Source organism: Pseudorasbora parva, chromosome 18, assembly GCF_024679245.1.
Source record: "Pseudorasbora parva isolate DD20220531a chromosome 18, ASM2467924v1, whole genome shotgun sequence".
Classification (NCBI taxonomy): Eukaryota; Metazoa; Chordata; class Actinopteri; order Cypriniformes; family Gobionidae; genus Pseudorasbora; species Pseudorasbora parva.
Genome location: NC_090189.1, coordinates 13,678,018 through 13,692,277, shown reverse-complemented (window position 1 = coordinate 13,692,277; position 14,260 = coordinate 13,678,018). Strand labels below are relative to the sequence as shown.

At 38.3% G+C, this 14,260-nt stretch overlaps 2 protein-coding genes across 2 annotated transcripts in view; one reads left to right on the top strand and one right to left on the bottom strand.

Annotated features, from left to right (window-relative positions):
• The window catches only part of specc1lb (sperm antigen with calponin homology and coiled-coil domains 1-like b), a 67,089-nt gene that overhangs the window by 39,978 nt on the left and 12,851 nt on the right, over positions 1-14,260 (bottom strand). The gene's annotated exons all lie outside the window — the stretch shown is intronic.
• LOC137046873 (uncharacterized) lies at positions 8,642-12,760 on the top strand. The gene is made up of 5 exons (XM_067424313.1): positions 8,642-9,287; positions 9,404-9,463; positions 9,551-9,598; positions 9,683-9,922; positions 10,077-12,760. The coding sequence occupies exons 1-5, from the start codon at positions 9,191-9,193 to the stop codon at positions 10,619-10,621; spliced, it is 990 nt and encodes a 329-aa protein (XP_067280414.1). The 5' UTR covers positions 8,642-9,190; the 3' UTR covers positions 10,622-12,760.

Below are 14,260 nucleotides of genomic sequence, written 5' to 3'. Positions count from 1 at the left end.
TTGGAAAACGGCTACCGGGCATTTTGCACAAATCTGAGCGTGCTGAACCGCAGCGGCACAACACTTCGACACATAGACATATCGATCAACATGCTTCTAAAAACAATTCAAAGACAGCCTCAAACATGCACGACCACACATGCAAGATTCATATCGGGTAACAGGACAAACTCAATGGTCGCCAATGGAACCTGAGCTGAATGTGCAAACTCTAAATGAAAACAATTTGAAATATTTCCGGTGAAAACATTAAAAGTCATTCACAATGCGAGTACACTCTGCTTATTACACACAGTGTCTCTGCGCAGCAAGACACAAAGATGTTTAAATATTAAAAATAATAGCGAATCCGCCATGGTGCAAGCGCAACTGGCTTTTAAAGGGAATGGGAGATAAGACTCTGATTGGTTTATTGACATGGCCTAGTCTTCTGAAAAGACACGAACGATGGCTTATGATGAACAGATTTACAACGGGGCACATATACTGTAGTAAACAGGGACGTTTAGATTATTGCGTGAGGCGCAAAAAAAATATGTGATATTTTTATAGATAGACGATATGACGAAATATATCGTCTGGACGATAGAAAATGTCTATCATTTTATATAAGGCTCTATCGCTTACGCCACGATAAGGCGTTTACGGCAGAATTTTACGTCAAGATGCACCTCACGCCACAGCATGCCCATGCACGTTGCAATACATAAACAAACATGGAGGAAGACGGTAGTAGACGCGGTTCAGACCAGGGTAATTCTCAGAGTAATTATGCCAGAGTGGTGGCATAAGTGCTCAAAACTAATTTCAGACACAGACGCTGCAACGGGCTTTTACGCGTGGCACACCATATAGCCATATATTGAAATATTTGGCAGGTGTAGGGATGGCGCAAACTAAACATTTTCTTGACCGACCACCGAGCCTCATTAGCCGGTTGAAACCGGTTAACCGATTAGTTTAAAATATGCTGCGCTATTTGAAATAACAGCCGCGCTCCCGCTCTCTCTCACTCTCTCTCACACACAAACACACACACACTGTCCTAGCGCTGCCGCCTCCCTTCCACTCACGTCACTTTTTTTAAATCCCCCACAGCACGAAACATGAGTCCCGCAAACGCGCCGCCGAGGAGCTTGTTTGTAATCTGAGGACAATGGCTCCTTAGTTTCGAAATGGTTTGGGTACAAGGTGATCGCGTTGAAAATAAAGGCATTTGTCTAGCGTAAGAAGCTCATTTGAAACATTGCCGTGGCTCATTTAAGAAAAAGACAGCTCTGAAGAGACGCCGCTTTAGTTCGAGGTAGTGCTAACAATAATAAAGACGATCAACACCTTATGTGTTACCACTGAAATGTAGATGTAATATATTTCCAAATGTAAGCCCATCTTAAGCGAAATGCACGCTTCATACTGTCGTCTGCCCTGACTCTAACCTCGAGTGTTTTAGCCTGTTTACTTTTTGCAAACCTTGTGAGCGCGCAAACCCAAACGCTGTGACCTCGCGCCAAATGTTTTTATTGGTTTATTAAGTACAAACAGGCGAGTTATGAAAAATTGAGTGCGAGGGATATGTTCACTTCACACAAAAAGATTTTGGAATGAGATGGCTAATTGTAGTAGCGTTTAGTCCACTGTATAATAGCCTAACTTAAAGATCACTTTTTTTTTTTAACCGACAACTTTGATCGGTTAACGTTGATACGGTCAACCATCGGTCAAACGGTCATCGGTTAACATCCCTAGGCAGGTGTTAACTTTACCAACAGTCTTGCTTGAAAAAAGGGTTCTAAATAAAATAAAAATGTAGTCCATACTACCTTTTTTTAATATATATATATAATTTCAAACTGCATTTCCACATTGCAATTTTGTATAGACTATTCATAAACTGAATTAACAGAAAAATTGCTATATCGTTATGTATATCGTTATCGGGATATCAAATGAGCTATATCGGGATATGAAATTTTGGCCATATCGCCCCCCTCACGAGAGCTAAACATTTAGAGTTTGAGAGTGGTCATTTTGACAAGCTTTTTTTGTAATTTAAATGACCAGATAACATTTAGTTTTAGTATTATGATTGTTTATTGAGCATTTTAGATGATTTATTCTTATATGTATAGTACTTTAATAGCGGGAGAGGCAGGACATAGCGAGCACCAGGAGAGTTGAAAGCAAGAGTAATGCCTGAGGGAAAAAAGGAAAGTTTAAGGGGTTTCAGTGACATTATTACATTAAACGACTGTATATAATGTTGAATATAATGTATAATGATGCAATGGGGAATATTTCTTGGTCCTAATAATAATAATAATAATATACACATAATTATTATCTTAATAAAAAAAAAAAACTATTTATTTTGGCTTACAATATCAGGATACATATCGTATCGTGAGCTCAGTGTGATATCTAATCGTGACAAGTGTATCGTTACATCCCTAAAAATGAGTCAGTCTAGGCATTGGCCAATAGGAAAGAGGTAGAAACAGAGGATGCTTTCAACGGTATTGAGGATTTGAGGTGGGTTTCTCTTTTAATGTCAAGGAATGGCGCGACTTTCAACGTCTCTTGGGGTCAAGGGTCATTCCCAGGTACATAAAGAAGCCTCTTAGCATCTGTTCAGATGGCGGTCCTCAACACAGATGTACAGATAGAACACTTTACAACAGTAATCCTGAAAATGTAGACAGTCCGAAACAACACTTTTCTTTAGAGCCCATTCACACAAAGAATAACGGATCCCTTTTCAGACTGTGATGACGCATTTTACCGGTAATCAATATCGTACGTTTTAAGTATTTTCTTTTTTTTTTATTATGTACATTTATAACACTAATACTATTTATTATATTACTTTTGCATCAAATTACAAAAAACAAGTTACCGGTGCTGTGAGGGAGTTTCTAATAGAGCGCCTATGGGAGTGGCGGTAAAATAACGGTAACACTTTAGAATAATGGTCATAAGTTAACTACATTAATTAACATGAACTAATAAACTGCACTTATAAAGCATTTATATATCTTTGTTAATGTTAATTTCAACATTGACTAATACATTATTAAAATCTCAGCTGTATTTTTATAAACTAACATTAACAAAGATTAACAAATAGAGTAACACATGTACTGCTAATGGTTAGTTCATGTTAGTTAATACATTAACTAATGTTAACTAATTACCATTATTCTAAACTGTTATCAAATTAACATCCCTTTCTCTCTTTTCACTGCAATCTCACTATATTGTTACCCTCTTTTTGATAGTTGTGAAATCACTATTGTGGAGTTTTTCTCTTGCTGTTTGAGCATATTAGAATACAAAAAAATATATATATATTTAATGTATTCTCTCATTCACCGCTATAAAAATATAAAAGTCTCTCATTCACCGGCCAAATATGACTACTTCTGCTCAGAGAAACCCGGAAATGTGAAAAGGGTCTAATGTAAAATTTGAACGACCATTTTAATTCTGTGAGAATAGGAGGTCCACACCACAACTACAACGATAACGACACTTATGATACTATGAGGAATGTTTTTTTCCGGCTGATGAACGATAAAAACATTGACAGCCAATCAGAATCCAGAAGCAGTAGAAGGCTTATAGCACGTGCTAATAATAAACAGAATGTTATCATTCTTGGTGTGAATGCCTTCTGACATCATGGCCATGTTTAAACTTCCATCTGGGTCGTCGGTTTGCCTATGAAAGTGACAGAGTGTGATGATAAATGTGCAACATGGTGGAATGACATTTGACCCAGGATGAGAAAATGCATCCAGTGCTTTGGGTAAAAATAAAATAAATGGAACCTCTCTTTAGAATAAATGAAGAAAATTTGCAAATACAGGAATAGAAGACAACAATCATAAAAAACAGAAAGCGATGCGCACACACACACACACACACACACACACACACAAACAGATGTTGTTTTGCTGAGGGAGATCCATGTGGTAAAGACATTGGTTTGACAGGAAGGCCACAGTGAAGTCCAGTCTTTTTTCTCAAGCATTAAAAGGAAAAAGGACCTTGTGGGGGGAATAATACAAAGCTTTTGAGAAGGCAAAACAAGAACTAATTCTCTCGAGAGGGAATCCAAGCAGGACAGAACAGCCAGGAATCTCTAATGGCCCACTAATCGGCAACCACAGTCCTGACCTGCTGACGCTCTGCCTAAACTAACCGTTTGATATGCAAAACAGGCAAGATGGTCCTGTGAAGTTCAAGGTATTCAATTCCTTTAACGTATCTCACCAAAAACCTATGAATTCAGTGCTTGGATTATTCTTTGGGCTATTTCAGACACGCATCTAACAGTAATTCCTTGCAGACCTGACACAGCAGCCGCTTGTTAATTGAGCATCAGTATGAAGGCTGATGGGAGGAATGTGTTTGTTTGGACAGTTGCTTACACACACACACACACACTGAACATTCTGCAATTATAACAGCAGGAGGCCTAAATCTGTAAATAAGATAAGCCTATAAAAAATACCTAAACAGCTCATAGTTAGAAAACGCTACTTTTAAAGGGTTTTTACCATCAAGTGAAATATCAGTCCAAATCCCTGCCAAAGGTTTGAGACATAAGAACCATGACGCTTAATAAGAGCTTCCATTCAATGAAATCATTCCTCTGAGAGCTGCTAATGTGATCAAGCAGAGAGCGCTCAAGAGAGGTACAACTGGGTCAGTGTCTCTCCACACGGTCCACAGGACGTCCCACTGGGTGTACAGGCATTCACTTCCACCCAAATCTGCTAGAACCTATACTATTTTGTAATGAAGCTCTCATAGAATGACCAAAACATTTTATGCAAAATGAGATACTAGAAATGTTTCTTTGACTTTTTTTGAGATTCTAAAGACTAAAATTTCAGCAACCAAAAACATTCAGTCGAAACAGCAGAATTCATTTTTGCCAAAATATTTCTGATTGATTGAAATCATCAAACGAAACATAGTGCTTTTCTAATTAACTGGTTTGAACTGGTTTGGGTTAGAGTCAAACCAAGTGTGCTGCACAAGTCTTGACAAGTGAAGCCAAAACGTTTTAATCGGCTGGATGCAGTACCTCTCCATGTAATCTAATGGGACGTAAAAAAAACTAAACAATCAAATTACACTTCAATTACATATTTTTCTAAAGATGGTTTCTGTCATTTTAGGTAGTTATCACGCTGATGGAAATTCAAGTGTTTGTTTTTTATTTTTTTAAATAAGTTTAGATTTAGTTAAAAACAGGGATGTGATGTTATGATTGACAGCTTTTTATACATACATATGATATTATATATATATATATATATATAGTATTTTTTTAATGGTTTTATTATTATTATTTTTTTATCTTTTAAATTTGTGATATTTTTATCTTTTATAAAGGGAATTTCCCCCTAATCTTATTAAATATAGGCTATGCTTCAGGTTTATTTTATATTGTTAAATTTGATAAATACATTAAATGAAAATAAGACACTATTTTACACTGAAAAATAACAACTGTGTTAAATAATGTTTAGAGATTTGTAGTTTTGAATAGACAAAAAAGAAATGTTGGGAAGAAATGTTTCAACATTAAACTAAACCTCCAGTAGGGGGCAGCAGGTGGTCATCTTAATGAGTGAGTCATTGAGTCGTTCATTCAAACGATTCATTCAAATGCTGAATCATTCAGTAACAGTTGTTGCTGTGGGACGCGTTACGGTTCTCCAAATGAACGACTTTAAATACTCGCTGCTAAAATAGAACAAAACACTCAATATTGCATTTTAAATGTAAGTGACATTAAGAGAATGTTAGTGAATGTTAATTCATTGTTTATGGAGCTGTCATATGAAATCAGTGTCACTTTCAGCCGTGATGGTATTCAGGAAACAACTTAAACGCTCTAGTGTTGTAATTTCTCCTCGAGAGGCTCAACAGTGCAACCTTTTTATCGTCAGTTCATTATATATTATCATCTAATATCGATCCACACTTACACTAAATTAATGCACAATCATTTTTGCATTTTGGTGATTCGCTAGTTATTTTTTGTTTTAATCAGGCTCTTGTCCATCGGGCAAGTAAAATTCTCTTTCACTTGTCCCTTCAAAAAACGCACTTGTCCTGGACAAGCGGACAAGAGTTAATGTCGAGCCCTGTATTTGGTTTCTGAGGAGTGACTGAGGGTCTGGCTTGGAGATGTGTGATGTGTCGCTAAACACTTGATAGCAGAAAAACATGTCGTGCATGTGGATTTTGGAGGTATCCTGCCTCACCCCTAAAACGCCAGGAGTGCAATAACAGTGCTTAGGCCTACTCACTTAGCACGGATTCCAGATATGAAATATGGATTTGTCTTTCATTTTATTTATATTTTAATAATTTATATTTTCTTTTACTGAAACACTAAAGAATTATGGTGCATACTGTATATACCTCTCACTGAGAGAAAGCACATGTTATCAGTATGTGTTGGGAAACTTTTCTGGTCACAAAGCTGTGTCCCAGCACATTAATAAAAGAGAGAATAGAGGCGACTATGTGTCAAATTTGATTGATTGATGGGGTCATAAAAATTCCATAACCCCCCTCCTTCCCCCCCTCCCTCCCACCGGACTGGACACCTGTTCCTGGACACAATTTCCGGACACCTGTTTTATGACTATCAGTTTGACCATCTGTTTTCTTACCACCCTCCTCCTCCTATACATCCCCCTTTCAAAGGAATTTATGACTGTTTTGGTAACTTTGTGTGTGTGTGTTTTCGTAACTGTTTGAAAACAATCAAAGAATGTTTCAAATGTACTCTTGAGTGGGGTTTTGGCATAGGAATAGCAGTGACAAGTATAAGATCATGGAAATCAGTTTTTATTAAACAAAGATTGTATTTCACATACATTTTAGATGTGTTTAGATGTTTTAAAAAACGTCTCTGTTAAATACAAGGGTATGGTATGTTTAAAGATAAAGACAAGTTAAAGTTGTTTTTCTCTTTGACATACATACAGCTTGTTAAAAAAGTCAATGTTCAATCATTTAAAAAAGTAAATATAAAGACAAGTTATAGAGTAGGTTCAAAAAGGTATATGTATTAAACATATCAAAGAAAGAAAGTACGAATAATGTTATTTCACTTACACGAGTTTTCTTTAGGAAAAAAACAATGTTTTCTTATGGAGCTTGGTGTAAAAGCGTCCTCTCTCTCCGATGGCAGAAGCGGAATGAGCTGTGGGAGCGTGTGTAAAGACACACCCCCAGTCTCCGCCCCCAACACTCCCATTGATCTGGTACAACGAATAAAAGTAAAATAAAAAATAAAAGCTAAACAAATAATATTAAGTTGTTTCACATTAGATTGTAATGTTCCATTTTTATTTAGTTTAGACAAAACAATGTTTTCTTATGGAGTTCAGTGCAAAAGCATCCTCTCTCTCCGATGACAGAAGCGGAATGAGCTGCTTGAGGCTGCGTAAAGTTCCCCACCCAGTCTCCGCCCCTAACACTCCCCCTCAATGCTAGAGAATGCATCAGTTAGAGTTCAATAATAGTGAATAAAAGTTAATAATACTTATTTTTGTTTTAACATGTGTTGTTTAGTTCAATGTAGTTTATTTATTTGTTCATGACACTATCAAGACTAATTGTTTCAACACACACACACACACACACACACACACACACACACACACACACACACACACACACACACACACACACACACACACACACACACACACACACACACACACAGCAGTGATAAAAAATAAAAGCAAAATAATAAGTTATTTTCACATTACATTTTTATTTAGTTTAGACAAAAACAATGTTTTCCTATGGAGTTCAGTGCAAAAGCATCCTCTCCCTTCGATGGCTAAATCGTCAGTGAGAGCCAGGGGTACGTGTAAAATCCCCCCCAGTCTCCGCCCCTAACACTCCCCTCAGAGCAGAAGAAAACACCCAGTCTATACAGAGGTGAAGATCTAAATAATGGTACAATAATTAAAAACAAATAACACTTAAAATAATGGTCGTTTCTAGTTGTTTGTTTTTATCTTTAGTTATTTGCTCTTAACTCTTTCAACTCTAATTGTTTCAAGTCACACACACACACACACACACACACACACACACACACACACACACACACACACACACACACACACACACTTTTCATTAAAAGAAAATAATATTAAGTTATTTTCACATTACATTAACGTTACATTTTAATTTAGTTTAGACAAAACAATGTTTTCCTATGGAGTTCAGTGCAAAAGCATCCTCTCCCTTCCATGGCTAAATCGTCAGTGAAAGCCAGGGGTATGTGTAAAAGCCCCCCCCAGTCTCCGCCTCTAACACTCCCCTCATAGCAGAAGAAAACACCCAGTCTATACAGAGGTGAAAATCTAAATAATGGTAAAATAATTAAAAACAAATAACACTTAAAATAATGGTAGTTTTTAGTTAACATTTTTGTTTAGTTCATCATAGTTTTATCTTTAGTTATTCACTCTTAACTCTTTCAACTCTAATTGTAGTTGTAGTCTCTCTCTCTCTCTCTCTCTCTCTCTCTCTCTCTCTCTCACACATACACGCACACACACACACACACACACACACACACACACACACACACACACACGCGCGCGCGCAGAGGGGGAGAGGGGGACACATGCTGTGACGGGTTATCACACCTTAGCAGGCCTGCGTATAATTATTTTCTCTTAGATATTCTAGAGATGGTTCGTGACATAGTGATTGGGGTGACTGGTCGGTCAGTGGCCGGTGAACTTTGACAAGGGTTCGGATCCATAAAACCAGTCATCCGAGTTTATCGTAGCAAACACCCGCAGCACACACACACACACACACACACACACACACACACGTGTAAAATCCCGTGGTGGGTTTTTGCGCGGGGAAAAACGCTGTCATTCACGACTGCAGATCTGGCATGTGTTAAAATTTAAAGGGTATAGCTGCAATCACGATAAGCTGTAATTTAAAAATATCTGTTGCTGGTCTAGTGCGTTTTTGCGTGGGAAAAAGAGAGCATCGTGAGCCTTTTAAACAATAAACTAACTACGAAGGGGAGGAATGGGGTGCCAGGTGATAGTAGGGGGTGTTAGAGTTCTGGAGAAAGAAAAAAACTTTATGACAAGCTGAAAAACCTTTAAAATGTAAGATAATGACCTATAGACATTACAACAAATTCGATCTCAGTCTCCCGTGGGTGCAGTCGTCTACTCAAAACTCCAACATCATGGCATCAAATTCTAACGCAGGTATAAACATTTTTATTTACATATTTATATCGTTTGTGTCTGTTATACATATTTTAGATATTCGATGAATCATGTGTGTGTATTAGACCTAACATTTTTACTTTTCAACATTACAGATGTGTCCGAATCTGGTCTATATTTTGATGAAGGCCTTGAAATAATTCTGGACGAAATATGTAAGTGTTCTTCCACTATCTATTAAAAGAACAACCATTGCAGAATCTAATAACGATACTTTTTAATAACGTGTATGTCTTTTATAGTTGACGAAGCGTTGTTGGTCGGGGATGTCGTTCAAGATATTATTAATGGTGAGAGTCCGTAGGCCAGCGATTGTTGTCGTTATATTGTAAAGGGTTATTTATTGTTATAATAATATATTTGCTATATTTCAGTGGCTGGAGATGCTCCATCAGAGATACAAGGTGACGTACCAGATTCCAGCTCGAGCAGCGTCACTGAAGACGTCATCGCTCCACAGCAGGTGTCAGCGGGACCAAGCAATTCGTCCGCATTACCCGATGATAGTGCTATACCGACAACATCAACCCGTGGGGAAAAGCGACTCAGGGAAGTTTATGGCGATCGCGTGTACCCTCACGGTACACAGCGTTTAAGAACATCAGAAAATAACGGTAAGTTATCAATGTGTAATCATAATTTTTTACCTAGCCTAATATATATATATATATATATATATATATATATATATATATATATATAATAATAATAATAATAATAAATTATATGTATATATATATATATATTTTTTTTATTTATTTTTTACAGGACAAGACTACGAAGATAGAGGACTGGAGTTATTTACGAGTTCCCAGCTGGACGCGTGGAACGGCGCTGAATTCTCAGACTCGGCCGAGTCAAGTTCTGATGAGAGCGATTCGGGCCACGCGGAAATACAGCCGCTGTTCAACGAAAGAGATCTACACAGGTTGTCTTATGACACCCTGCGTCGTACGAATCGTAATTTCGAACGTATATTAGATCTTGTGGGGAGACCCTTGTCGTATCAAGAGACCGAGGAGATCGTGCGTGCTTCTCAAAGCACCATCGCCGCTAATCTACAAACCATAATCGACGCTCAGATTCAACACCAACAAACGCTAGACCGGGCGATTGAATTCTGGATGAATAGCCACGAGCAGATTATTCAGGAAAATCGTGGACTACGCATGGAACTGGCCGGTGCATTACACGAAGTAAGAGACGAGCAACAGCTTTCAGTAATAACACTGTCATTATTTAGCGAGAGATTAAACATTATTCAAAGAGTGTTGACTGATTTGTATGATATAATTATGAGGGATAGAAGATGATAATATTTTTGTAGTTCTGCTATTTCGCTTGATGTAGTAGCAGTAACTGATTTGGTTCATTTTTGTTGATGTAACCGTTTGATTCATCTGTATTTCATTTATGCATTTTTGATTCGTTTACAATATTTTGTACCGTCATTATTGGGTATTTCTATGTATTACATGTGTACTTGTTATTTGTAAAACACTTGACATTCATGTATGTGTATGGCAACGGGGGCACACGTTTTGCTATAATATAAATTTTGTCTCTTTACAATAAAACTAAAACAAAAAGCAAAAACAATGGCTTCTAAAAGATGTTATAATTTACAAGACGGGGAAACTGATGGGGAACCAGAGTCTAACCGATCTAGAAGCGGTGAACTGCGTAATCTGATAAATCACCAACTAACCATGATAAACCCCAATATCCTTAACAGAACTGAAACGTTACAAAATCTCATAAGCAACCAGCATGAATGGCTGCAATTGACTACACAAAATAATAATAATAATAACGATCAGGTCGGGGGCGTGATCCCATCAGCTAGAGAATCCTTAATGCCTAATATTAATTTAAACCAAGACGAAATTCGTAGACTTGCCACAGAAGGGGGCACTTTTGGAGAGTTCACAGTAGTAGCACGTCCAAGATTCAATGGTCTAGAAATTCACAGAACTTTAAACCCGGGCGATATAGCTACTACGGACCTAGCTGCCTATAACATTCTTCTCAATACGATTTTAGATGAAATCGTTACATTCTCCAGGTTAATGGCTGGGGATACGGGGTATATCAATATTTCACTAACAGGGGCCAATCTACCTACGGCTATTAATGCTGTTTTAACGCCTGAAAATAATCACAATGCAGATTTATTCATAGATCAGATAGAACGGGCTGCTCAAAGTAATAAAGAGGTTTCAAATGATACTCAAATGAATTTTAGGATATCGATCGCGATGGATAGATCTGGTGGCGCCCGCCGGAAAATTACAGATTTGGCAATCACCGAAACAATCCGAAAGAATAAAATGAATTTATTCTGCCCCATAAATGTCGAAGACAACATGTGTTTTAGCTACTGCCTAGCACATTTCTTGAATCCGAAAGCTCCCGACGATGAGCTTAAGAAAATAGCCGAAGAGATACACACTAGGGCTGGTTATACAACACAGACCAAAATAGGTTTTCATGACATCAGTATCTTCGAGAGATTTCTTGACTTGAAAATAGTTGTGTTTCATAGAGACTGCTCAGGGAAATTGTTAGTGTACAAAAATAGTGATGAATTGCACCCAAAGACGGTCCATTTATTCATTCATGAATCACACTACTATCTGATCAAAAATCTCAAAGCATTCATAGGCAATAACTTTGTGTGTGAATTCTGTTACAAAGGGTTTAACGACATCAGGCTACACAAATGCAAGTACGCATGCGATATTTGCCTCGACTCTGAATGTCACACGCACACTAAAAAAACCTCACGATGCAATGATTGCAACAGAATTTGCAGATCTGCATACTGTTACGCAAAGCATAAACAGTCTCGAGTACCCGGTGAGAGGCCACAGTGCGATGTGGTGAAATATTGTGACAAGTGCTGTGTGAATTACAGAATGACAGGTGGCGGAAATAAAAATAAAAAAAAGCACAAGTGCGCCCCCAAGCGTTGCATACATTGCGATGCAGTTTTGGCACCTGAAGGCGTACATAATTGCTACATACAACCTGTCAAACCGGATGAAACTGACGAGAAATACGTATATTATGATTTTGAAACGATGTACGAGGGAGGCAAACATGTACCTAATTATGTCTGTGCAATAACCCACGACGGCAAAGAGTTTACAGCGGCTGGTACAACTTGTGTGGAGAGCATGATCAAACACTTTCGACGTAAAAAATACTCTAATTACACATTTTTAGCCCACAACGCATCAGGGTTTGACTCGCACATATTACTGGAATATTTCGTAAGCGAAGGGATAGCCCCCAAGATCATTATGCAAGGTTGTAGAATAATTTATATGTACGATACGGCATTCAAACAGAGATATATAGATACACTGAGTTATATGGCTATGTCTCTGAGTAAGATACCCGCAGCGCTTAATCTCCCCGTAAGAGATAAAGGTTTTTTCCCTCATTTATTTAACAGAATAGAGAACGCTGATTACGTAGGTCCGTACCCGTCTAAAGAACTTTACGGGTATGACAAAATGAGCACTGCTGATCGTTCCAAATTTGATGCGTGGTACACCTGCGTACAGGGTGGCGTGTTTGACCTTAAAAAGGAGTTGGCATTTTACTGTCGCAATGATGTAATCATTCTGCGGGAGGCGTGTATTAGCTATCGGGCAGAATTTGTGGAGTGTTCAAAAATTGATCCGTTTAAATGCATAACGCTGGCCGGTACCTGTATGAAGGTATTCAAAGCCAATTTTCTGAGTCGAGACACTCTGGCATTGACGCATAATAATGCATACGTCAATCAGTTCAAGACATACTCCAACACGTCAATCCAGTGGTTGGAGTACATTAAAGAAACGAAAAACGTGGATGTGCATCACGCATTAAATTACGGTGAAGTTAAATTTGGGCCTTATCATGTGGATGGATATTACGAAAAATCTAGTGGTGAGAAAATAGCATTAGAATTCCTCGGGTGTTTTTATCATGGGCATGATTGTAGATTTAATCCAAACGATTTAAATCCACTATCAAACGTGCCTTTCGGTGTTCTCAGGAGACAGTCTGATAATAAACTGCAGGTTTTGCGTGACGTGTACTCCTTACGTGTGATCTCTTTATGGGAGTGCGAATGGGAACGTTTAAAGCAACGTGACCCGGGTGTTATGGCCTTTATGGCCTCTTACACCACTCCCGAGCGCTTGAGGCCACGGGACGCGTTATTTGGTGGACGTACGAATGCCATAAAACTTTATCACAAAATTACAGAGGAAGAGCGCATTGATTATTTTGACTTCTGTTCACTTTACCCCTACGTACAGTCCCATAAAACATATCCGACCGGCCACCCGAGAATTATTTTTAAGGATTTTGAGCCGGTGGAGAATTATTTTGGACTCATTAAGGCCGAAGTGCTGCCTCCACGAAAACTCTTTCACCCCGTGTTGCCTTACAGATGTGCGAAAAAATTAATGTTTCCACTCTGTAGGACGTGTGCTGAGGGCGAGATTCAGACAATCCCCTGTAACCACACTGATGAGCAAAGAATTTTGCGCGGCTGTTGGGTCAGTGTTGAATTGGCGCGAGCTATTAAACACGGCTATGTAGTTGTGAAAATAGACGAAGTCTGGCATTTTTCTCAGACGTCAGACAGCTTATTCAGTGGCTACGTGAAGACATTTCTCAAAGTCAAACAGGAAGCATCAGGATTTCCCTCGCACGTAGTCACAGACGACGACAAACAGACATACATCAAGAATTATCTTGATAAAGAGGGGATTACGCTTGACATTGAAAAAATAGCACACAATCCGGCAAAAAGAACTATAACCAAATATATGTTGAATTCTTTGTGGGGAAGATTCGCATTACGCCCAAATCAGCCGTCTACGGAGCTTTTGACAGAGCCCGAAGAGTTTGCGCAGTACATTTTTGGTACGGGGCGTGTGATAAACCATTTT

Bases quoted from the DNA above. Each gene is read 5' to 3' on its own strand.
- LOC137046873 (XM_067424313.1), top strand. From the start codon at position 9,191: ATGACCTATAGACATTACAACAAATTCGATCTCAGTCTCCCGTGGGTG. The intron at 9,599-9,682 runs GTGAGAGTCCGT...GCTATATTTCAG, and splicing joins CGTTCAAGATATTATTAATG to TGGCTGGAGATGCTCCATCA. The intron at 9,923-10,076 runs GTAAGTTATCAA...TATTTTTTACAG, and splicing joins AAGAACATCAGAAAATAACG to GACAAGACTACGAAGATAGA.